The 23,618-nt window shown below is 36.4% G+C and overlaps 1 protein-coding gene across 3 annotated transcripts in view; it reads right to left on the bottom strand.

Annotated features, from left to right (window-relative positions):
• SLC26A7 (solute carrier family 26 member 7) overlaps nt 1–23,618 on the bottom strand; it is a 68,134-nt gene that overhangs the window by 4,420 nt on the left and 40,096 nt on the right. For all 3 annotated transcript variants that reach the window (XM_064391308.1, XM_064391317.1, XM_064391299.1), the window contains exons 10-18: nt 22,790–22,867; nt 21,233–21,328; nt 14,595–14,701; nt 12,394–12,460; nt 8,597–8,713; nt 6,925–6,973; nt 4,179–4,279; nt 1,911–1,965; nt 1,718–1,821 (exon numbers count right to left, since the gene is read on the bottom strand). In XM_064391308.1, the coding sequence (XP_064247378.1) occupies nt 1,718–1,821; nt 1,911–1,965; nt 4,179–4,279; nt 6,925–6,973; nt 8,597–8,713; nt 12,394–12,460; nt 14,595–14,701; nt 21,233–21,328; nt 22,790–22,867 (774 nt within the window). The remainder of the gene's footprint in view (nt 1–1,717; nt 1,822–1,910; nt 1,966–4,178; nt 4,280–6,924; nt 6,974–8,596; nt 8,714–12,393; nt 12,461–14,594; nt 14,702–21,232; nt 21,329–22,789; nt 22,868–23,618) is intronic.

The following is a 23,618-nucleotide window of genomic DNA, read 5'->3' as shown; positions in this document are numbered from 1 at the left end:
TGACAGTGGAAAACTATTTCCTGCTATATGGGGAAGCTGAAATGTGAATTGGGACAAATCACTTTCTGGTAGTCTCCAACAGCTTCCTGGTATTTTTTTCTACCCTATTCTGCCTATTCCACCATGTTAACACTCAAGAGTCCTACTGACCTCAGCACCTTAAACAGGCACAGGAAGAGTTCATAGACTGGTAGCTACAGTGTGCTGCTGCTATTGCAGTCACCCTGCTTTTTCACTCCTGTCCACCTTATCTTCAGGTGTTCAACACAATGAATACATTAACATCCCTGAAGCACATACTGTGACTATTCTGAAGAAGCATCAGCAGTATATATATGTTCATAATTACATGTAAAATTTGAGGTTGCATGCAAACCTTTCAGACTAAACTGCTAGTCCACTATGCAGAGGTTTGACTTGCCTGGCAGCTTGATAGAAACAAGCAATCGGTTCCTTAAAAAGTTGACTTTGAGTTTTAACTCCCCATATTCATTATGAGCATTTGTCCTAGTCTATCTATGTCCCACTTCCATAAAGTGGGAATGCTAGTACAAAACTATCTTACAAGAATGTTAGGAAAGTTAATAATGTCAGTATAAAATGCAGACATTTTATAACACAACAATCATTCTAATTCATTTAATCAAACCCAGACAAAATATACAATAGACAACCTCATTATTTTTGCCCTGCAGTTACCATTTCAACAAATTATTTTTTGTAGGACAACATAATGAAAAATGTTGAAAAGTGCTGAAGAGAACATGTTTTTCTGGTCAATTCACTAGACCAACTGTGCCAATTCACCTTAATCTGGATAAATCAATGGAAAGTGGTTTTGTCCATAGGCAAGTCTGATTTAATTAGTTAAATACAAAGTGAGGAAAAAAAGCCAAATGACCAAACCGCAGACCATGATGAGTTTAATGTCTCTTGGAGAAGGCTCTGAGCCAAGCTCTAGCTATGTTTGAATCATAAATAAAAACACGGGAAAGCACACTGCTTTCATGGATACTCACTTGCACTGCCATGACAGTGGAAAAGGATCCATAGTTCAAGAGGAAAGTCCAGGTTTACAATACTTTTTAAAAGGAATGCAAGAACCATTGAGCAAGTAAATAGATGCTCAAGCCCTCCCTTCTCCCTCTTGCTCTCTCTTCTACCTCGTGCAATTCCCCTCATTCCACCAGTGAGCCAACACAGCATGGTACAGTGCAGGGCAGAGGCAAGATTTCTAACTCAAACCAAACTAGCTGGGGATCCAGAACCGTTTCAGTCAAATCAGTGCTGTGATTTGTGAAGCAGCTTCAAGCATCTCGGGCTGAGAAACAGGAGTGTAGTTTGAGTGATGCAGAACTGGCTGTGAGTTTTAATTTGTCTCACTGAGAGGCTGTGTTGGGTGTTTCTAGATGACATAAATCTTTCCAGTGGAGAATGAGCCCAGATTAAAGCACCACAACACAGCACCTCTGGATCTATCATAGAAGATCGAGATGTTGTTGCAAAAGGATTTGTGGTGATGGGAAGAGAGTGCTAGCAGCAAAAAATGGAAAACTGCATTCCTCAGGCTGAGAACTAGTTGTAGATTGCAGACAGATAAAAGATTTTTACATAACAGGTTCACTGGGTGAATAAGACTTTCCCAGACTTTAACAAAATGCTGTGAGCATCCAAGAAGCCCTTCCAGGCTTTACCTACTCCTGCTTGTCAGTCTTACCCTGTGAATCTGAATGGCATCAATTGCTGAAGAAATAGATTCAAAAAATACAGGATTTTCAGAGTCAAGATTTCCACCATACTGCATTGCTTTTATCAAGGAACCTGAAATAAAACAAAGACATGAACACTGAGAAGGTAGTGAAGATATATAAACCATCATGTTAAAATTTTTACTGTAAGCTGATACTTGCCTTTGCAGTGTGCTAGCAACACGTCGATGTATCTGTTTTTACAGTCCACATAAATCTATGTTTGAAAACAAGAAATTTTTTTTAAAAAAAACGGTTTAAAATACCAACAGAGAAGAAATTTCACAAAAAGCCCATATTCAAGGTAGGCAGAGCCTGGAGTGCTGCTGCAGCAGCTGTACTGCCAGCAGCCACCAGAGCGAGCCCTTCTATAATGCAAACATCACCAAGCCACATTGATTTCCTGCCACCTCTTCACAGTACTCTGCAGCTCTGCTGAGAATTAAAACTGAATTTGATTAAGAATTTTGCAATTTCTGACTGTATTTTTAGGGGTATTATTTCCATTTCTCTTTTTTCAGCGTGTTTTCCCATGTTGTTACCATATGTTTACTACCAGTCCACACAGACAGGACTCAGGCCTAAGAAACTGTGAGACTTATATCAAAAAAGCACCATAACTATCATGCTGCATTCAGCAGTAAGTTGTTCTTTATTCTTTCTTTGAAAGTGTTCAACTCCCCAGAGACAAAATATTAGTAAGATAGAAAACAAAACCAAAACAAAACAAAACAAAAAAAAAAAAAAAAAAAAAAAAAAAAAAAAAAAAAAAGTGAAAATAACTCTAAAAGCAGAGTAGGACATTTTTCTGCCAAATGGGGAATATCTAAAGCAGTTACTGTTTCAAAAAATGTTTAAATAGTCCATGTGAAGTAGAAGAATTCTGAGAGAGGAGATTCAGTGGGAACAACATCAGAATATTCTATTTTTAAAATAAAGCAAAAATCTTACTCAGTTCCAAAATACTCCATCTCTGACATCAGTGATTATATTTTGGGAAGGAGTGTATCAAGGATGTGTTGAGTGTGATCCTCTTGGTAGGAGGAGGGGTAACTTGGTTTTGGACCAGCTGTTTATCCAGAGGCTGCACTACCAACCTGTGCCCTTCGCAGCCCATGCCAGACTTACCTCTCACAAATTTGTCAAAACACTTGACATAATTTGTAATTTGGAGGTCTCTAAGACCCTTTGAAAATCAACTTCACAAATTTTTTTACTAATACAATATTGAATGCCCTATATTTCAAAGAGATAGCTAGTAGTCACTCCCACTAACCTTATTTTTCCAGTTTTCTTTTTCATTATATCTCTGCTTATATGTGTAGTTTTAATTAAAAATATTTAAGGCAGCACTTACTTAACTGTGCAATCACTGCAGTAAATTGAGAAAATTGTTAGGGCAACAAGAGGTCTGGGCCAAGACCCAAGTTCAAATCTAGTCCTTTATCATACTCAGAAAAATTGTGCAAACAAAATCTTCCATACCCACTTAACTCATTACTCACTACACAACTTTTAAACTCCAGATCTGATGGAAGTGTAAGAAGCAGCTTTTGAACATAATTCTTTATCCACTATATTGAACTGCTTGTTATGTGGAACCATAGACTCATAGAATTGTTTAGGTTGGAAAGGACCTGTAAGATCAACCTGGGGTTGTTGTGACCTGAGTGCAGGACCCAGCACTCTGCCTTGCTGAACCTCACACGCTGGCCTGGCCCATGATCCAGCCTGCACAGAGCCCTCTGCAGAGCCTTCCTGCCCTCCAGCAGATCAACACTCCCACCCAGCTCGGTCTTATCTGCAGACTGACTGAGAGTGCACTCCATCCCCTTGTCCAAATCATCACCAAAGATGTTAAACAGGACTGGCCCCAAGGGAACACCAGTTGTGGCCAGCCACCATCTGGACTTAGTTCCATTCACTGCAGTGACCAGCGACTGCTGGGTTTAGTGTTCTCAGAGCATCTTGGAACTCCTGCACTGCCTGAACCCAGTCTGCAACATATACTGGCCACAGGAGAAAGGATGGAGATCATGTTTTGACTTCTGGCTTAGCAGACAGTAGAATATACAGACAAAATCACAGAATTTAAAGCTGAAATTTTAAAGCAGTAAATTTACTTGTCTCTACAACTGATATAGCAGGGTCAAATATGACTTAAACCAACTTAAAAAAAAAAGGGAAAGTTACAAAACTCCTCTTCATGACATATAGATACATACATTTACACTGTTACCCCTAATATTTAGAAATATTTTAATGTAATTTTATATGTAAACACAGTACAGTTTAATACCAAATCTGTGTTTGTCTTTTCTATGGGTGAAAGATTTATCCAGTCACATAGGTGGAGTGACTAGTAGCTGGCCCCAATAACTCATATGTATAATTATAACATATACAGAAGGTTTCTAGTGTCATGAATACCTGAAGAAGCACGGAGACTCCAGTGTAGTCAAAGAAATTCAGTCCACTGCAGTCTAATATCAAAACACATCGCTCACTGTGGCATGGCTGCACCAACTCACCTACACATTGATAAATTAAAACCTTTAATTAAAAGGACAATACTCAAGAAATGGGTATAAGAATGATGATAGCTCAACAAAATAAGCCCAAACTATCACAATAAAATTTTCATTTTTGCATGCTGGGGTATCAGGAAAGCAAGTGCCATATTTTAGAAGAACAAATTAAGGGCAATGGAAAGAAGTGATGACAGACAGAATATATTAATGGAGAAGTTTTAGGCAGCTATAGTGTCTCAAGAATTAAGCAATTGTTTCTTCAAATTTGAATTTCTCATTGAGTCCTCTTCTCTTCTTTGTAAGATTTTTTATGGTATAAATAGAAAAGATATTTATTTTTCTTTTAAGTTCTGATATGATATTGATTTCCATAGTCCCAAAACAGCTGCCTATGTCTTAACTTAATATTCACCCATAAGGAAGAAATAGATGTAAAGTGGAGTATTTAATTTTCCTAGGGTTTTACTATGCTGGTTTTGCTTGGGTTATTTTCTAATACACAATTACATAATGATACTGGAGAAGAAAATTGTGTTGGTAAGATTTGCAAAATTCTTATACTCATTCTTCAACCTCAGGCCATCTTGTGTTTAATCAAAACGTACTCTGTTCTAAATACATCCTGAAGTAGCATATAGATAAATGATTCCTGCCTTTCATAAAGGGAAAACTAGAAAATAATGCACATCCTACATTGTAAATTTACATTGTTCTGTGAACAAATGTTTGTTATCATAATGCACAAAACTGAAAAAAAAATATGAAGGAAAGGAATTCTGATTGTAAAGATGAGTTAAGCTAAATGGCTTTGGCAGAGCAGAGGTAAAGATTTTAAACTATTGAGGGGACTTGGAATTTCCCCATTATGCAAATTTATAATGGTGGTAATTCCTTTCTGACGGTAGTCTGAGAGCGAAGACTATTGGACTTGCATCTTCAGACATTTACTGTCTCTGTTCTGCTGTCTGATATACATGAATAGATACATACAAACAAAAAGATAGGATTTTAGAGGGAACCTCCTGAAAATTACTGTGATAGAAACCCAGAAAGGGCTCATGTGATCTCCCAGGCTCAGTGCAATAATTCCCTGCTCCATCCTGAATTGCAGTAGAGGCTGCCTGGCCTCGGAAGCGGGGGATAGGTAAAGACCTGCATCCTCTTTGGATCATTGATGTGAGCCAGAGCAGCCATTTCATTTGGTGCTGATACAGAAAGTATTCCCCAAAGGGAGAAAGGAAAGATTCTGACAAGAACGTAAATTTCCATGTTTTCCTGGACAACTGCCATAAGGCTTAAGGATTGTGTCCTCATGCTCCCATCCTTGAAAATTTAAGCTCAGCATTTTGCTTTCCTCTTTAAAGGGATTTTTTTTTTCTCTGTTTGTTGTTGAAAAGACCCCATGAAGAATCACCATAGACTAGTTGATATAAGTAACGACAGTGTTTAAGTCCTCAAGGCAGGACTTAGGCATTTGGAAAAGAGGTCTTGTGCTTTCTCTCACTTTTGTAATATGACAAACCAGTTCATCTTCAAGATGACTGAAATACGTACTGGTAAGATATCCTCAAACATAATATTTTACAATATAGACAATAAAATAGAATATAATCTCCAATAACTATTTTCATAGGTTGCTATATTACAGCAAAGCACTCTGTCACCCCCAAGTTAACTATTCACTGTAGTATGATAAAAATGTCCTGAGTCTAGTTAACAAATGCAAGCATTCAGACAACAGCCTCCAAATCAGATTTTCTACTGTGGCCTTAATGCTTATAAGTGTTTTAAATAAACACTGTTTTAATTCTATCCACAATGAAGTCATCTGTATAGAGTATCCACTGCAAAAGGTTGCTGCAGCTCTCCTGTGGGAATGTATGTGCTCTGGTTTGATTTAAGTAAGTCCCAAAAAATGTGGAAAGAGTGGAGTTTCCAGCTTAATCCTTAACTGAAAGAAAACCTCTAAGGGTTTTTATTATATATTGTATTGATGTATGGTATAATATTGGTGGTTATCGTGTCACTAACAATTCAGTTGATATTTTCAGAGATTTTCTCCTATGTGGCCTTAAAGATCCCAAAGATTTAACATGGCTCCAATCTTACTTTTACTTTTGCATACTAATATTCAACTCTGCAGGCAAAAAAAAACCCCAAGACTAGAGTTCAGCAGAACAGTCTCTTCCAGCCTGGTCTGAAGATCAGTCCAGGCAACAGTATGGGAAGTGTTTCCCCCACTATGTATCTATCTCTTAATACACACACTCATTCCAGTGCAATAAGCAGGGACACAGACTTAGAGGATGGTTTGGGTTGGAAGGGACCTTAAATCATCTAGTTCCAACCTCCGTGTGATGGCCAATGAGACTTCCATTAGAACCTTCCACTCCTGTAAAAAGGCATTTTCAAGGGGCTCCCTGCTTTTGAAATCTTAAAAATTCTCTCAAAACCAGAATGAATTACAGGACTTAATAGGCCAATAGACTGTTTATCATTCATGCTTCACTGAATGTTTGGTCTAAGTGAAAATATATATTTCCACAAAACTTGTGTGCACCTAGAAATATATAGAAAAATGTGGAACTATTTTGCACACTTACATCCATCTTGGTTTTAACACCATTTGTAGATAATAAACTCACCATGGCAACTTCCATTGGAAAATGAACAGAGCAATGTGTTCTGCTCACACTGAAATAAAAGCAGGAAATTATTAACATACCAAGGAAAACCAGTCCATTACACAGTAATGAGAGAAAATCAATGGAATACATAAAAATTCTGTTTCTCAGTACCAAAGTTAAATCATTCTCTGCTAAATCATGTCCTATGCAACAGCCTGTTGGATACATATTATTTTTTGGTATAACTTTAGAAGAATACTGAGTTATCTTTTTAGCTGGCTCAACTTCTGTCAAGTTTGGATTCACCAGAAAGCATATTTTGGACACAATGCTTTTGGGGAAGCAGGGGGTGGTTAAGAAGTGGTCAAAAGATGGGAAAAATGTTCTTGGCATGAAAAATTCTTGACAGTGATTTTATAAGATTAACTTTTGATTAATTTTCTACTTGCTTCAATCTCATCTGCTATGCTAATATTTTAATAAGAACATTTTTGACGTGTAAATTTATTAAGGAATTACATTTATCTGGATAATTTTTATAATAGTTATTTCAATATGCAAGCTCTCAGTAGAAACATGAGTTAAAACCGGAAACAGAGCACAGAAACAAAAGTGAAACTTATTTTTTTTCACACCCATTATGTGCTACAGAAAGACATTTACTCAACAACAGCAAAAAATTTTTTAAAAAGCACAGTGTTTCAGGCAGCTGTACTGCTGAGTACCTTACAGAAGAGACAAAGGATAAAATCTCCTTTATAAGTAACGCACAAATTAACTTATTAAATTGACTCAAATTAATTCCATGCAAATCCTAAGTAATTTCTCTCTGTTTGGAGTCTTTTTATCATACTAATCCAAATCAGTCAGTCTAGCAAAAGCAAGGGAAAAAAGCATCCCGTTTTCTGAGCTGAATTTCCACCTATCTAAGCACATATGGGTAGCACAACTCTTTGTCAAGGGACAGCAGAGGTCGTAGAAACATGTTGCTGTCTTCATAACCCATCCAAGACAAAGCTGGGATTTTCTCAGCTCAGTTTACCAAACTGGATGAAATTGTCTACGGTAAGCATTGTATCATACTGGAATGTCTTCATGGCACTGATAGAAAAATGATAATTTATCTTTTCCCTTTTAGGAAGTGTTGCAGTAGTTAGGTGCAGATAAACTTGGAAAATACTGGGATATTCTCCAAATATGTGATATACATAATTTGTATACTGTTCATTTTTCTAATACAATCAGTGCAAAAGGGGAAAAAGAAGCAACACCGTTGAGGAAAAAAGTAGCCACTTTCTTCCTAATTCTCACAAAATTATTTATAGTTAGAAATGAAGTGTCCATCTCTCAAGGACTTCTCTCCAGGAAAAAAAAATCACATTTTATTCAAGCATATCTGTAGCTCATTGTTTTTCTAAAATCCCAGTCTTATATCAGCTGAGATTATGCAAATTCTTCTAGAAATTTTTGAATTTGGGATCAGTGTGTTAATGTCTCTTACAGGACCACATGCAGAAATAGAAAAGATCTTATTCTAAATGAATAATTTCTAATGTAACTTTATTATACTTGTTTCAGTATCTGATTGAATTCTCTAAGAAATGCGAGGAAAACAAACACAATCTTCAAGCCAGTCATGGTGATTACTGAAGTGTAAAGCACATCCCACCTTGTTTACAATATCACATACCTGGCTGCTCATGCCATCCTTCTGGATTATCTTTAACAGGTCAGCGTGAAATTTTCTGGCATTCAAAAAGACTAACGGGCTGTTGACTGAAATTATTTTTACCTGTTTTAGTGATTCCTGGGGAATAAAGTAAACATAATGCTGAAAAGTTCATCTTGGATTTGGAGAACAAACTCCAGACTCATTTCTTTAAAAAACTTTAAAATACCTGCAAATTCACCTAGGAAGAGCTTTGGATTGTGAGAATGATTTAAAAGATAATTCTATTGATCAGCCTTCACATGTAACTGAAGTAACAATGGAAACACAAGTAATATATAATAAAAGTTATCTATAATATGATTTAGCATGAAAAAAGCATACACATTATGAGGCATAATACTATGAACAATTAGCTAATAATTATAATATAGCATTTTATATTTCAGTTGGTGTGATCCCCAAGCATAGGCAAGGTAACATTTGCAGACAGGGAATATGTTTTATTAGACAAACGCATCTTGAAAAAAAGTACACAAGGATTTAGGGCAAACACTGCAGGTAGTTTGGAGAAAGCTGACAATATTCATCTTGGTCATCTGAAGATTACCTTAGTACAGAGAGAGTTCTGCATGAAAATACTTAGTGGATCTAGATCAACCTTGAGAGGCACATTTAAAGCTGTACCAGCACATTTCTACAACCAACACAGCAATCTACATGGGAACACTCTGGTGCCCTTGAATCTGTCTGCACTTCACTGAATAAGCTACAGCAAATTTACCAGCACCTTCAGTCACATCGTGTAGCTCAAAACATAAATGTTACACAGCAGAGCAATTTTGGAAGGACACCAGATAATGTACAGAAACCCCCAGGTATAAATGGGAGATATTTTGCACGAAACAAGTGCTATTTCTCTCACTCTCAAGGTGTACATATAAAACATCTTCAAAAGACAGTAAGAAAATTAATATTTATATATAAATATATTGGACAGCAGCAAGACATGCTTAAAGACTGGTTTTGTAGGAGAACTTCTGTAGAAGTTGCTTCTACTGAACTCCCAATCTTCCACAGTGGAAGCAAAAATCAAGAATTTGCAAGAGAATATAGGTCAAAAATACTATTTTTCTTCCAAACAAAAGTCATGTAACAAGGTCACAGTCAAACACAAGTAAGTGGAACTAACACAGACCATTTTTTATGTAGTTAAAAATTGTTTGGGATTGTAATGAAGATATGCAGTTTTCCCAACAGGCTTTCAAGCAAAACAGAAATGGAGCCACAAACCACACAAACTATCTCCTTATTGTAGACTCTTGTTCAGACTTCTGGGAATGAGGTGACCTCTCAGACACCACCACAGTGACCATGAAATAAAGGAAGTATTTCAAACATCCTGAACTGAGGCAGAGAACCCCAGGACTATGTGTAGGGACTTTGCGCAATTTACCTATGGATGCGATTGCAGTAAATACCACAGTTGAGTTTTGCCACAGTCAGACACGTGGCAAAACTCAACTGGCAGTTAAAATGTCTCCGTTTGTATGGAATAGAGCTCAAACATAAGGGCAAAACAAATGATGGTATATGCTTGAATGGAGAAATGCTCTGACATCCCACAGATTCCCACCAAAATGATGCTGTACACAGTTTGCTGTGGAGACAAGAGGACACTTCAGTGCCATGGCAAAGTAGAAGATAAAAGATAAGAAAAAAAGGAAGACTGATGTGCAAAGATCAAATCCTGTGATGATCAAGCTTCCATAAGTACAAGGTCCAAAACTTGAAAGGCTCAAACCATAAGGCCAGATCAAACAGATGGCAGACTTGGGTATAATTTTTGTCCAGAATGGATAAGGTCAACTGTGCCTAAATTTGACCAGCCAGTTATTCCTGGCTCTGGTTTGACTCTTTGCCAACAAGAACTGTTCAGAGAAAAATGGACTTCCTCTTTGTTGTGTCCTTGCTAAGAAAGCAGGAAATTTATCTCACGTGTCTGTTCCTGCCACCACTTGGAAGGCCCGGGGCGATCGCCCTGCGCACTCTGCACAGCGCTGGCTCTGCTCGGGTACGAGGTCAGTGCCAGTGAAATCCTGGGGTGAAATGTGTTTCACATAAGCTTCTAAATACCCTTTGATTTTTTCCACATTAAAGTGTCTTTTCTCTTATTGATTAAATAACCCCTATAAATCCAGAGACCTTAATGGCAGGGTAGATCATTAAGCTTGCATATTTTCGTGTTTAAAAGTCTTGTTGTTTATGTCTAATCTGTTACTTACCAGGGAAACTTGGATCAGCCTAACATTCATACATTAAAAATTACCCTAAATGCCTGCTGCAACCCAGTGACTCTAAATTCAATTAAAGGCATATTTTCCTTCTTTGTTTTGTGTAATAGCTCTTGAGCAATTTGCTTCTCTAACATAATGTTATTTTCCCCACTGTCTGCAGACACTAGTTTGTTATTAGGTTACTGGCATTAATCTTACTGAATTAGAGGGAAAAAAAAGCAGGGGACCAGCAAGCTTAAAAAAAAAAAAAAGTATAGGCATTTGTACAAAGTGCTTCATGAACTGATATGAAAAATAGCAGGCAAATCAAATTCTGGTTACCCATCTCTGACAGAGTTATTCCAACATTTTTATTGGGAATGAAAAGTGATATAATAATTGAGAGCTGGTCCAGCCTCAACAACAGTGTTTTTAATTCACATTTCAGAGTCCTCCCCATTCTTATGTACCTTTCACATTCCAATGTTTCTCAGTGTGCCAAAACAGTAAATGCCCTTGAGCCCTTGGAAGTTTGGATTTTTAGCCCAAGATAGCTCTGATTGAAGACATTTGCCAGAAATAATAAATTCTTTAAAGAAGATCTGCTTAATGGTGAAGCACTAACTGCTGAGCATGTAGTTTACTGATACATAAGACCCTCCATTAGCACTAAGAAGGGGAAAAGGACATAGGAGAAACTGCCACAGCAGAGAGGGCAGGATGTCCTGGTGATGGGGCTCTGTGCAGAAAGGACACATGGTTCTGCTTGTGTCTTGGCTGCTGACCTACCATTTCTTCTTGGAGGAGGGAGTTCACCTCTCTGGGTCATTACCCTTCTCTTCTTTCCACAGACCTGAGCAGAAAGCAATTTTGATGATAATTGCAATGAAAATAACCAAAAGAATCTGACTGGTTGGTTTAAGTTTGTAAGAAGCCAAATTTAAAAGGCCCAGTCTTTGGGAGAGATTCTTCCATCCATTTTTCATGTGCACAGGGTGATGAAATTAGTGAAGCATTCTGTGACAATTTTGTGGTGTGGCTCCTCTTTGCCCAGCCTCGTGGTGTCCTCTGGGACAATCTGGTCACAAGGGGTTGGTGAGAGAAATGGTTTCAGAAAAGGGATTGAGGATGATAAAAATACTGAAGGACTTTCAGGAAAAGTGATAATAGTACAGAGACTGCTATTGTTTGCTCAGATTGCCCTTGCCATTCCTGGCAAGATATTTCCTTAAATTAAGGAATTAAGAAACGTTGAGAAAGAGCAATTCATAACGAAAAATGACAAATAAACTAAGATAAATCTAAGAGGACTTGCCTAACTTCACTTTGCAGACAAGCAGCAGAACCATGAAAATATTCCAGTTTCTGATGGCCATCTATAATATTATTATATTATCCTGGCATTAGATTTCAAGTGGTCATATCATAAAAGCATTCCCTTGACTCCCCGATTACGATCTGGTAACTAACTAGAGAAAACAAACAAATCTGGATTAGTGAAACACACACACAAACAAAAAGTTGAAAAATAAATTAACTTACACAATTATCTTCTGCTTTGTGTTTATATTCCACTTCTTTCATATTTTTCAAATTCAGTGTCTTTGCTCTGTAATTAATACATAGAGAAAAATCTGTACATTTAATCATTAGTAGTCTTGAGCAGAAACAAAAAAAAACCACACCCAAACGACAGTTTAAAGGTCCAACTATGCAATCTGTATTTTTGTGATTACAGACCTTATCTTTTCTGATAATCATTCTCTTAACGAGCAAAAAGCTCATTTTAGAATTGTAAGATCACTTTGAAAATATGAATAATTAAATTCTTTTGCGAAGACTATCTTAATTTTAATTTTCATTTGCTGGCCAGATCTACTTTCAAGTCAAGGTAGCTCATATATAATCTATATCTTCAAAAGTAAAGCTTAATTATTTTTTACCTGCAAAATCATACTGTAAGGAAAGGGAAAATAAATATGTAGAACAGCTGTGCGTCATGAAAAACAAGGATATTTTATTTGTCATTGAAATTGACACATCTTTTCATGATGAAGCAGAACATTGCACTCTAGCTATCAAAATGGCAGACTTACTGGAAAGTACTAGTATTCCTGTGCTCTCTACAGATAGAAAAGAGAAAATTGCCTTGGAAAGGGAGCTCGGTGTTAGGATCTTCTAATTAAACATGTCATTTACAGGAGCACATTTAACTGCAGAACACTATGGAACTATCTATCCTCTGAGACAGATGCCCCAATATACAAGGAGCATTTGCAGGTATTGGGGCCAGATAAATGAGCCTTACAAACATCAGCTGTTCTTTCATCTTTGCATAAATGAAGCTGTAGCTGCTGCTGGTTTTAATACAGTCTGATACATAACATGTACCACATCCAGTACTCTGATACTCTGACATCTGAACAGAAACTTTACAATAAATAATCTATGGTATTTTCCTTGCCTCACTTCTGCTAACACTTCTGCTCATGACTGCACGGCTCACTCACTACACATTATCTTGTTAACCCCATCTGTGCCGTGCCAGCTTTAAGGCTGCTACCTTGTTCAGTGCTTTTAGATGGTATGGACAATCATGTGCTTCTTCACTAAAGAACACAGAGATCACTGGGAAGAGTCTTATTTACATTAATAAGTGCAGCTTCAGACTGAGGTCTCCTCTAGATCAGGCTCTTTTGAGTTAGATATCCATCCCTTTCTGCTGTTGGAGAGCCTCTAACATCCAGGCTCAGAACAAAAACAACATGAAAACTTGCCTTTTGCTCTATTATAGAATTTACCAAAATTTTAGTTTGCTGAATAGCACAGTGTTATCACAAAAGTTGATTCAAGCAGAAGCAATCTCCCATCATTTTTAACAGCTTTGAGATTTTGAACTATTTCCATGCTGGTTCTTTAACTTATTCTATGAGAATAAAGCTGTGCACAAATGTGTAACACCATTGACTTTAACAAGCATTTAATCGAGCTGTCTATATTCTGCTTAATTTCAGTGGGATTCAGTGTTCGTGCAAACAACTGCATGCAAGCAGCAAGTCATTTCCAGGACTGGTGAGCTGTGAATTAATTCTGTAGCACAAATCAATCATGAACCTCAGCTATATTTCCCTTTACTCATGATCCAAAGTAGCAAATGTAATATATTAAAAAAAAAAAAAACAAAAACAAAAAAACAACCAACTTCTGATGGCTCTAGTTTATTTGTCCTGACTTTTCTAAGTCATGCACAGAACTCACACTTTTTGTAAGACATTAAAATAGTTTTACAGTTATGTTTCATTAATCTATATTAGCAGTGCAGTTGTCAACTACCAATTCCTGTCCAAGTACCTAGGAGTTTATAATGGCTTAGTTACTAAAGCTTGCCAGACACACTTTTTCCCTAAGGACCAAATAAATATCTCATGGAAAAAAAATATTATTAATCTTTCAGTTGATTTTATGCAACCTACACATAATGAATCCTTCAGATGTCTAATAATAAGAGAAATCACAAAACAATGCCATTTTTTAAAATGTTTTAGAGATTCCTTAGTCTATGGTAAATGGACAGATGTGACTTTTACTTTTGAATTGTCTTATCTTGCAATTTTCTGCAACTAAAACCCTGAAGTTTAGTTGTTAAATTTAGTATACCGTATGTCTATCCTGACTGTGAAGCAATATGCAGAATGAATACATAATGAAGTGCTAATGGAACATTTCAATAAATTGTTTCTTACCTGGGAAAGCGGAAAATCACGATTACTATAGTGCAGACAACGCCATACAACAGTCCCACGTTAGCAGCAAAGCATATTGTAAACACATAGGTACTAACCCAGATGCTCTTTCAGGGGGGGAGCAAAAAGAAGTGATTAGTTTCAAATTTTATAGCAATGTGCATTTTATGAATCAGAAATAAAGATTTTTAAAACTAGGATAGTTTCTCAGATGTGAACATTTGGATCTTTGAACTGGCAAATACTGAAGACTGAATTAGCAATTAAAGTAATGCCTCCCCATGGGGGACCACATGCAGCATGGCACAACTCTTCCCACTGCTCGCAGAGGTTTCTTCCAGGGTTACTTAAAATAGCATTTGTACTTCTGCTAACAGCTTAAGTCAGAATAAACTCAGTTGTTTTGGAAAACCTGTATTTTATTTTTCACTGCAAATTCTTGTCACCTTCTTCACTGCATAGATTTTAAATCCACCTTTCCTTTCACATAAAGAGGTGCCCTGGTGAGGTCACATACAGAGAGCTTTTCTTCCACTAATTATATAAGTGGGAATTATGATTGGCAAGAAGGCTGATTAAAAGTGGCATTTATCAGAGTACAGCTGACTAAAACAACTCTATTACAAATAAAAATTACTGGGGAATTAATTCCTTCTAATGGAAATGGTGAGATTTCGTATTACTTCCCCATCTTTAAATATTTGATTACTAAAACTTTGGATTAATTTTAAATTCAAATTTTAAAATTACTCAGAAGCATATGTGAAAATAAAGTCACTTTAAAAAGACGTTTTAAAAAACTTTACAAAACTCACATTTAAATTTTTCCTTAATTATTTTCTTGCCAGAAATGATCACTTTTCTTTCCATACTACAATGATGTGTACAGCTAAGAGACATGCAGATTTTACAATTAAAAGAAAAGTACAAATTACTAGATTTCTTATACCAACCTAATTGGTATAATAAAGTACATCTTTCTTTCCTTGAGGCAGCCTTAAGCAAAGACTGCCATCTAATCTTTATATAAAAGGTGTTAAAAAAGAATGGAAATTATTTTCATTCCTCTGGATATACTGATCCCCACAGGTGCCTGTTTCAAGAATTACAGTGCTGCTTGTTCATGTTTGCAGAATAACAGATCACATTACAATGGCACAGTCATTTTTAAGATTATCTTTTCTGATGCTTTCACTTAACTCACAAAAGCCAGAGACAATAGAATACTTTCAGCCCAACCACAGGGATTTTGCTTGAGCAGATTTCAGAACTGTTATTTTATGAACCATTAAGTGTAATTCATACCATACTAACTTGTGCTTCACAGAGGACAGAGTGTTACGTGACTCTGTCAAGAAACCTTTTCCTCCCTCATTTTCAAGATTCCTAACTACTGCAAAAGACTTTTCTGTTTCTTCAACAGGAGGGCTGCTAGGTAAGGAGGTAGTTCATCCTCTGAAACTGTCCTTAATCACTAGTTGTATTTTAACATGACATCTAATATGAATTGTTGTGCATATATTTGCAAAGACCACCTTTATGAGCAACAGGTATTGAGGTCTGATTAATGAATAAGAAAGTAATGCTAAGATTTATAAATCCAATATACATTTATAAAGAAGCTCACCTGGATGTGAAAATGCTAACAGAACTACTAAAAACTTGAAAATCAGTGAGATCAAGAATTAGACTATCTTAATAAGGCTGAATCCTTGACAACACCTGAATCCACTCCAGTGCAATCCAGTTCAGCTGCAGACCTGAACCTCATCACATCTGGCTAAATCACTGCTGCAGACCTGCAAAATTCTTATGTCTCAGAAGAAAACAGGGTAAAAACCACAATACAGAGTCTGCATAGGAAGAATCAAAGCCAGAAATATTTAAGTACTGCTGACTACTGAGAAAGCTAGTTAGGTGCCTCTCCAGCAGCCTAGTATCTTACATCTTAACTGTAATCAGAGACTGCCATTGTTGTAGAGGCTGAGCCAAAACAATCATACTCTCATTAATCAACCACCCTTTCAGTGCTTTGTATTGGCCTGGGAGCAGTTCTTCTTTAATTAAACTTGTAGAAAGAAGTTATGTTGATCTGATAGACCTTTTTTTTTCTAATCCATGGGTTATTGCAAAGTTCAACACAGAAGTGATAAAAATATCAACGTTTTCCTTGGCAGCTTATGTCAATATGGTTATTGCATACTCCAGGACAGATATAATCTAATCAATCTTCAAATCTTAGCAATAATGTGTTATAGGCACATGTTAATATCAAAAATGAAAACAAAATCCATCTTCAAAGTACTGTACTAATTTAAAGAAAAACTCTAAAGAGGGAGAAAAGAAACAAGCAGAAGAAATAGATTTATGTCAACTGTATGTATCAGAAAATATCAGGAGCACTGAGAGGTACAGTGACTGTGTGTAGCAGCTGCCTCCTCTAGACTTTGCATTTCATAGAGTCTAATCATCCACCATTGATGGCAATCTAAAGTCGGTACTTGGTAGGAAAAAAATCATATAAACAAGTTGCAGAATACTTCCTGAACGTAGGACTAGACAATGCAATGCTAAGGTATGGTGATAATAAATGTTTCTGTACCAGTTTGAAACCAGATTATGCATTTGCCTTTTTTCATTGCAAACTGAGGAGGTGATCAGCTATTGCCTGAATGGGAAGGGTTCCTCACATGTAACTATCTCCAACACAGCTGTCTAGTTTCCTACCACAACCAATGGGTTTGGTTATCAGAATGAATAAAATTTAGGATGCAGTTCATCTAACTCCTACCTGATGATGCTGTTGCTTATTGGAGGAAGAGATGAGCATGTCTCAGCTGACCAGTTCTGTGCTATCTGTAAGGTGAGGCTGTGATGAGTTGCTCTAAGAGGCCCTCCAGCATATAGCCAAAAGAATCCCATTGAAGTCCTGCTCATTCCAAAACTGTCTCAGCAGAAGATACTGGAATTCTGGAGGAGGCTCTGTCTCAAAGGACTGAGTGACATGTCCATGCTCCCAAATCCTGCAGACAATGTGTGCATTCATTCTCAGCACACCCTTCATCAAAACTTGGCAGTCAAGTTAAGCCCACCATAGAGCAGGAACTGCCTAATGCACTCAGGGACACGGTTTAGGAGTAGACTTGGCAGTGTTGGGTTAACAGTTGGATTAGAAGGTCTTTAAAGGTCTTTCCCAACCTAAATGGTCCTAAATTATACTAAAGTGGTATGGTAGTAAATCTCACTAGGATGCCATAAGATAGAGTAATTGATTTAAAATTATTCTTACAGAAGAGATGGTTTCCTACTTTGTAGAAAACTGTTTATATAGCAGAGCCCTGAGACCTCTCAGAGCCCTCTCATGAATCAGGGCCCATGTGTGATGAACAAATTTAAAAGGCCATCTTCCTCCTGAGGATAGTATCTGAAGAAGTTCTAAAAAACCCCAAGAAAATGCACTAATGAGCTCCAAATTTCAAGGAGGACCCTTTCTAGGGCCTCTCCTCTAAATATTTTGACAAAATAGATTGACAGGGTATTGGATATGTGTCCCAGTAATTCACAATGGCAAGATCTTGGAGGATACTTGTCAAAAATGAGACCCTCATTCTTGGATCTACTTTTAATTGCTGAATTAGTAGCATTCCTTACAACCTTTGATATTAATATGTGTGCATACTATTACAATTCATGCATCCATAACTGCCTCTCATGACAACACCATGTTGGGAATGTGTAATTTTTACCATAAATTCTGGCCATTCTTCCTGCTTTAAAAGTCGGGCATGCAACATGGCTTTGTCTCAGCTGTGATCATTTTCTGGTCAAGACATATGTGTAACTTTAAAACATTTTTTATCTTTAAATGCCAGCGTATTTCATTGCTGAACTTCTCAAATCCCAGCTATATAATTGACTCATGAAAATGATCCTTATTCCATTATAATTTTTCACTTAGAACATCACCTTCTAAAATATTTTCCCCCCATCTTTGGTTACTTTCAAGTCAAACTGTTAACAGCAAAGACAACATTTTTCTTCAGCAGTCCATTGCCAGGCAATAATTTTTGCCTGTCCTAAAAAGCAGCTTATCTGTGATCCTGAGCCTTAAAATCAAAAGTTAAGAACTTCACTGGCCTTTTTAATAATACTGGGAGAGTATCACCAGCACTGTCAAGCTGGAGAATAAAAACAGCAAGTTAGTCAAGTTGGCCTGCATAAGAAATTGGGCTTACAGGAAAGATAAGGAAATAATGTTTTGACCTGAGCAGTGAGATGTATTTACAGACAAAGCCAGATTAGCTTCCTGGCTGTGCTCAAAAACAGCAGAAAAAAAAGATCCAAAAAAATCACTCTCAGTTATGCATATAACATATACAGTCGAGCAATGCAATTATTAATCTGAGATTGTTGAAGTCATCCAGGCAAGGTGTAGGGACTGACAGAAGACCTTAACTGAAGCAGGAGACATTTGGCGTTCAAATGGCAGGAAAGAAACCTCTGGAATAAGGACAATGGGGTGGTAGCTGACAAGTGATTCAATGTGATTTGAGAGGCAGGATGTAAATCTGAATGAAAAAGAGACCCATGGCTGAAAGAAGAGATTTTATAGAAACACGGAATATCCTGAATGATATAATACCTTCTATATTTAAAAGGATTATATTTATAGAGAACTAATCAACAAATAAATATTATTCATCCCATTTGTGTCTAGTGAGATGCTTAAACAAGTGTGAAGGAACAAGGTACAGACTCCATAATATTCCATTTCCATGCACAATCATTTGTCAGACCTATAACCAAAAGAAACCTGACTTCAATGCTACATGACACACACCCTTCAAAGAATCAGTTCCAGAAAGGACAACTGCTAATTATTTCCAAATGTTTTGTTAGGGTTTCTATCTTCAAAACACTTTGGATAACCTGGGTGATGGAATGATTAATTTCTAGTGTTCTGTCAATTACTGGGGTGAATCTTTTCAGGCCAAAATAACACCAGTGTAGTTACACAAATCGCTGGCCTTGGTGGGGCTCCTCAGAGCAGGCAGCAATGCAAGATCAATGTTTATAGCCTTACTATAAACTATGCTATTTAAGGCAAGATGATTTATCCTGTCAAGCTAAGGACTGATGGTAAAACTACTTGAAGATAAATCATTGCTCAAGTATGTTTAGTCAAAAAAATGAACCCAGCAAACTCCTCCGTTCTATAACCTCTCTTAGAAATGATGACAGATGTCAGAGATGTAATAACTAACTGCTCACACAACCTTTTCTGCCAAAATCAGAAAAGCAAAAATCAGTCAGGTTAGTCTATCTGTGAAGACATGTCAAATCTAGTGAGATTCCAGAATATCCTGCTGGAAAATGTAACTACTTATTATCTCAATGAACTGATGAAGAAGATATATCTGTCTCCCATAACTACCAATGTTTTTAAGCCCATTGTTCCCAAAATAATTCTTGATCCACATCATCCATAATTTCTGTCATTGGCAATATGGGTTAAACTGAAGATCAAATATACAACAAGAGATAGAAAATATTTTCAGAATTTTACTGCTGGAGGAAAAAAATATCTCAGGAAAGACAGAGCTTTTTTTCTACAAAAGAAACCTCTCCAAACAAGTTTTCTGAACCTTTAGCTTTCTGCAACCAAGTGCAAAAAAATCTCAGTCAAACTTGGTGTTGTTTACTCAACTCTGTTTCCCATACTAAAACCTCTAATAAAAAAAAAGAAAAAGTTTTATTCTTTCTAGACTTAACCATTACTGCTATAGAATACTAAGTAACTGGTGGATTCAAAGTCCAATATTAACCTGTATTTCCCACCACAGAAAAGGACTATTTGGCCAAAATACATTTCTGAAAATTGTTAACTCAAATGTGTCAGCATGTATGTATCTATGTAAGTGCATAGAAATTTTGGTTCCACTGATTGGCTGTTATACCCAAAATCTCCCACAGAAGAGAAATCCAGGAGTCTTCTTACACATGGATTCATCTTTACTATTTGCTTGGAATTCTGTGCAAATTCTCTCAGACTATTTAGACTTTGCATTAAACTAGATTTTCATACTATGTCTCTTTTCACCTATCTGCTTTTTCTGATGTATTCCTTCTCTCACAGTGCAGAATCTTTCACTGTGTTCAAACAGTAGATAGAATAGATTTCTGCAAAATCTGAAAGAGTTAAGGCAATTTACCTGCAACACCCCTCAATATTTATCTTTCTGCATTGCTAATGTTTCCAGTTCTGTTTGACCTGTGTGGTCATTCCCTTTTCCCAGAGGACAATGATACCAAAATCTCTTCCATAATGCTACAATAGCAAAAGCACGTTAAACAGATAGAAAAGACATAAAAATTATACACGTACTTGCTCATATTAATTTGATGTGCCTGTATGCACATCTCCAGCATCAGGTTTATTCTTTGTCATTTATTAAAATGTTATTTTTAATACAACTGATATTACAGATGCTGTTATTCTGAGCTGATAGAGCACAAAAAAGTACTACTAATAATATCTTGCACTTATTTCTTCTAGGGCCACAGACCTGTTAAAGTTTAGTTAACAGATGTTTGCCAAATGGTCTCAGGAAAACCTCCTTAGATTAAGTTTTACTTACCCAGTCTATTTTATCCACATTCCAATATTTTTTTAAGTCCCGGAACTGCATTAGCATCCCCTTCAAGCCCACAACAATAATGCTTGCTAACACACACTGCAAAGACATAAACACAAAAGCCATTTGCAGAGCTGTTAGTGAAAACAAATGCTGTTTCTTTAATTTAGCAGTCAATATCATAATTAAATTATAAAAAGAACTGGTAGGTGTTTAGAAAATGGGATAAGCACAGGTGTCCTTGTGATGGCTGCTAACAGCAACAACCACCTATCCCCATTTGTTAATGTGAAGGCAATCTGCAGGCTACCTAACTGAGAGAAAAATGGCAGAAACCTCAGGGCTACTCAAGACTCTTCCAGACCAAATACATCCTGCCACAGTCTGAAGGACTCGAAAGCAAATCATCACTCATCTTCTATGCAGTGAAGAATTACAACTCACTCACTTCCTTTCCTTCCCCTACAGAAGGCCTCTAGGGCAAAGGTCCATTAATTTTGAAGCAAAAAAAATTTTTTTTGTTGTTCTTTGACTCAGAAAGTAGGAGGAGATGGATGAAGGAATCATCTAGAGCCAAAAAGAGTGGAGTACAAACTGATGGACTTACAGTGCATAGACGGGGCAGAAAAAGCATATAAGAAGAGAAATAAATTATCAAGAAAGCAAAAACCAAAAAGTATTTTTAAAATATGGGCAGAAAAGCCTACAGGGAACCGGTCAAAATGTACATATAATCCATATGAAAACAAATGAAAGTAGGGAAGAAGTATAGCAAAAAACCTAGGACATATTGTGCACCCTTCTTCAAATGTCCTTTGCATGGTTAAAATAAGCTATAAAAGGATCTGTGTTTGAAAAGTGAGAACTTTCATGACACCATGTAAACAATAGCACAAAGCAATTTTAAAACATAGTTGAGTTAAAACTTCATGTACATACATGGCAGAATTGTAGATAATTTTGGCACTGTATTTAGCAGCTTTGAGATGCCTCTAGTTAAAATTAGCTATTAATTTGTAATACCAAAAGCTAGAAATAGCTTATGTGAAAAGATGCCACACTGCTTTAAAGAGTCTTAGCATAGATATATTCCATGGCAGAGATATAAGAATACTTTATAATCTTTTTGTAATTAAGCTTATACCACTATCTAAAATAATTTGTGTCAAATTTATTTGAAAAGCAAAATTGTATATCATATTCATATCTGGAGAAATAGTATGTATCTTCATTACTTTCTACCACACTTTGTCAGTTTACAAATCCACAGCAACCAGGGTGTATATTTTTAATAAACTACATGCCAAAAGTAAGTAGAAGAGAAATTCACTTCTATATGTTTACATGATAGTCTATATATGTGACTATATATGTTTAAAATCTATGTCTTATGCTGTCACCCCTGTACTTTATGATTTTGAGATTTATCATGCCCTTACTATTCTTTTGGCCACTGAAATTATATCGAGCTGTTTTAAAGGTTGCACTGTCTTATCCTGCAAGAAACTATTATTAGAAAATGTTTCACATGTTAATCTTTAAAAAGGTCAAGTACCGTACCATAGGAAGCCAGTACAGCAGAGGTCCAATTGTGTAAATCACCACAAGAATTAATATACAAGAGATAAGACAAGCCACCTGAAACAATAAACAAGAGTTGCAGATCATTCAATCTAACAACAACAAAAACAACAAAAGAAATTGTGAAAAGGATTAATTTTAAAGTATTGTAGACAAAGTCAAGGTGTTAGCTATTAATGAATCTGTGGATTGCAGATGCATATAATTTCAATTTTAATCTCTGATTATTACCTTTAATCAACTGCAGTGATAACAAAGTGAGAGATCTCAACATCTGTGCTTGACCCTGCTGCCAGCACCCTGACACAGATCAGAGCATCACTTGCACATTTGGGTATTAAATGGAACGTGTGTGTGCAATGTCTCATCCCAGAAGTTTCTCAGCACCCACTGTCATTCTGTAACTTATTTATAGCCTTGCACCCTATGTGGTACTAAATAACAGATCTGTCATAGCACTAAGCAAGAATTATGTATGCTATCATTTTTTCTACAAGAGAAGACTTCTAACTTCTTTTGTTGGGATTAACACTAAAAGAAAACTATTTTTAAATAAGAAACCAATAATAATTTCATTTTAATATCATTGTGTTTACTTAAGAAAATGTAAGTACCATTAAAAATACATTAAAGATTATAACTAATGCAAGGAATATAAATTCAGAAATATATGGTCTAATAATTATATATGTCTTCACAGTATATATGGTATTAATCTGATGGAAATGACAGTAAAATTGCACTGTCCTATTCCTCTGTGAGTGCTCACTGAGTACTTCTGGTCTTATAAATATACAGTTCAGATTCA

The sequence above is a fragment of the Passer domesticus genome, chromosome 1 (genome assembly GCF_036417665.1).
Source record: "Passer domesticus isolate bPasDom1 chromosome 1, bPasDom1.hap1, whole genome shotgun sequence".
Taxonomy (NCBI): Eukaryota; Metazoa; Chordata; class Aves; order Passeriformes; family Passeridae; genus Passer; species Passer domesticus.
This window is presented reverse-complemented; position numbering and strand designations above follow the sequence as displayed.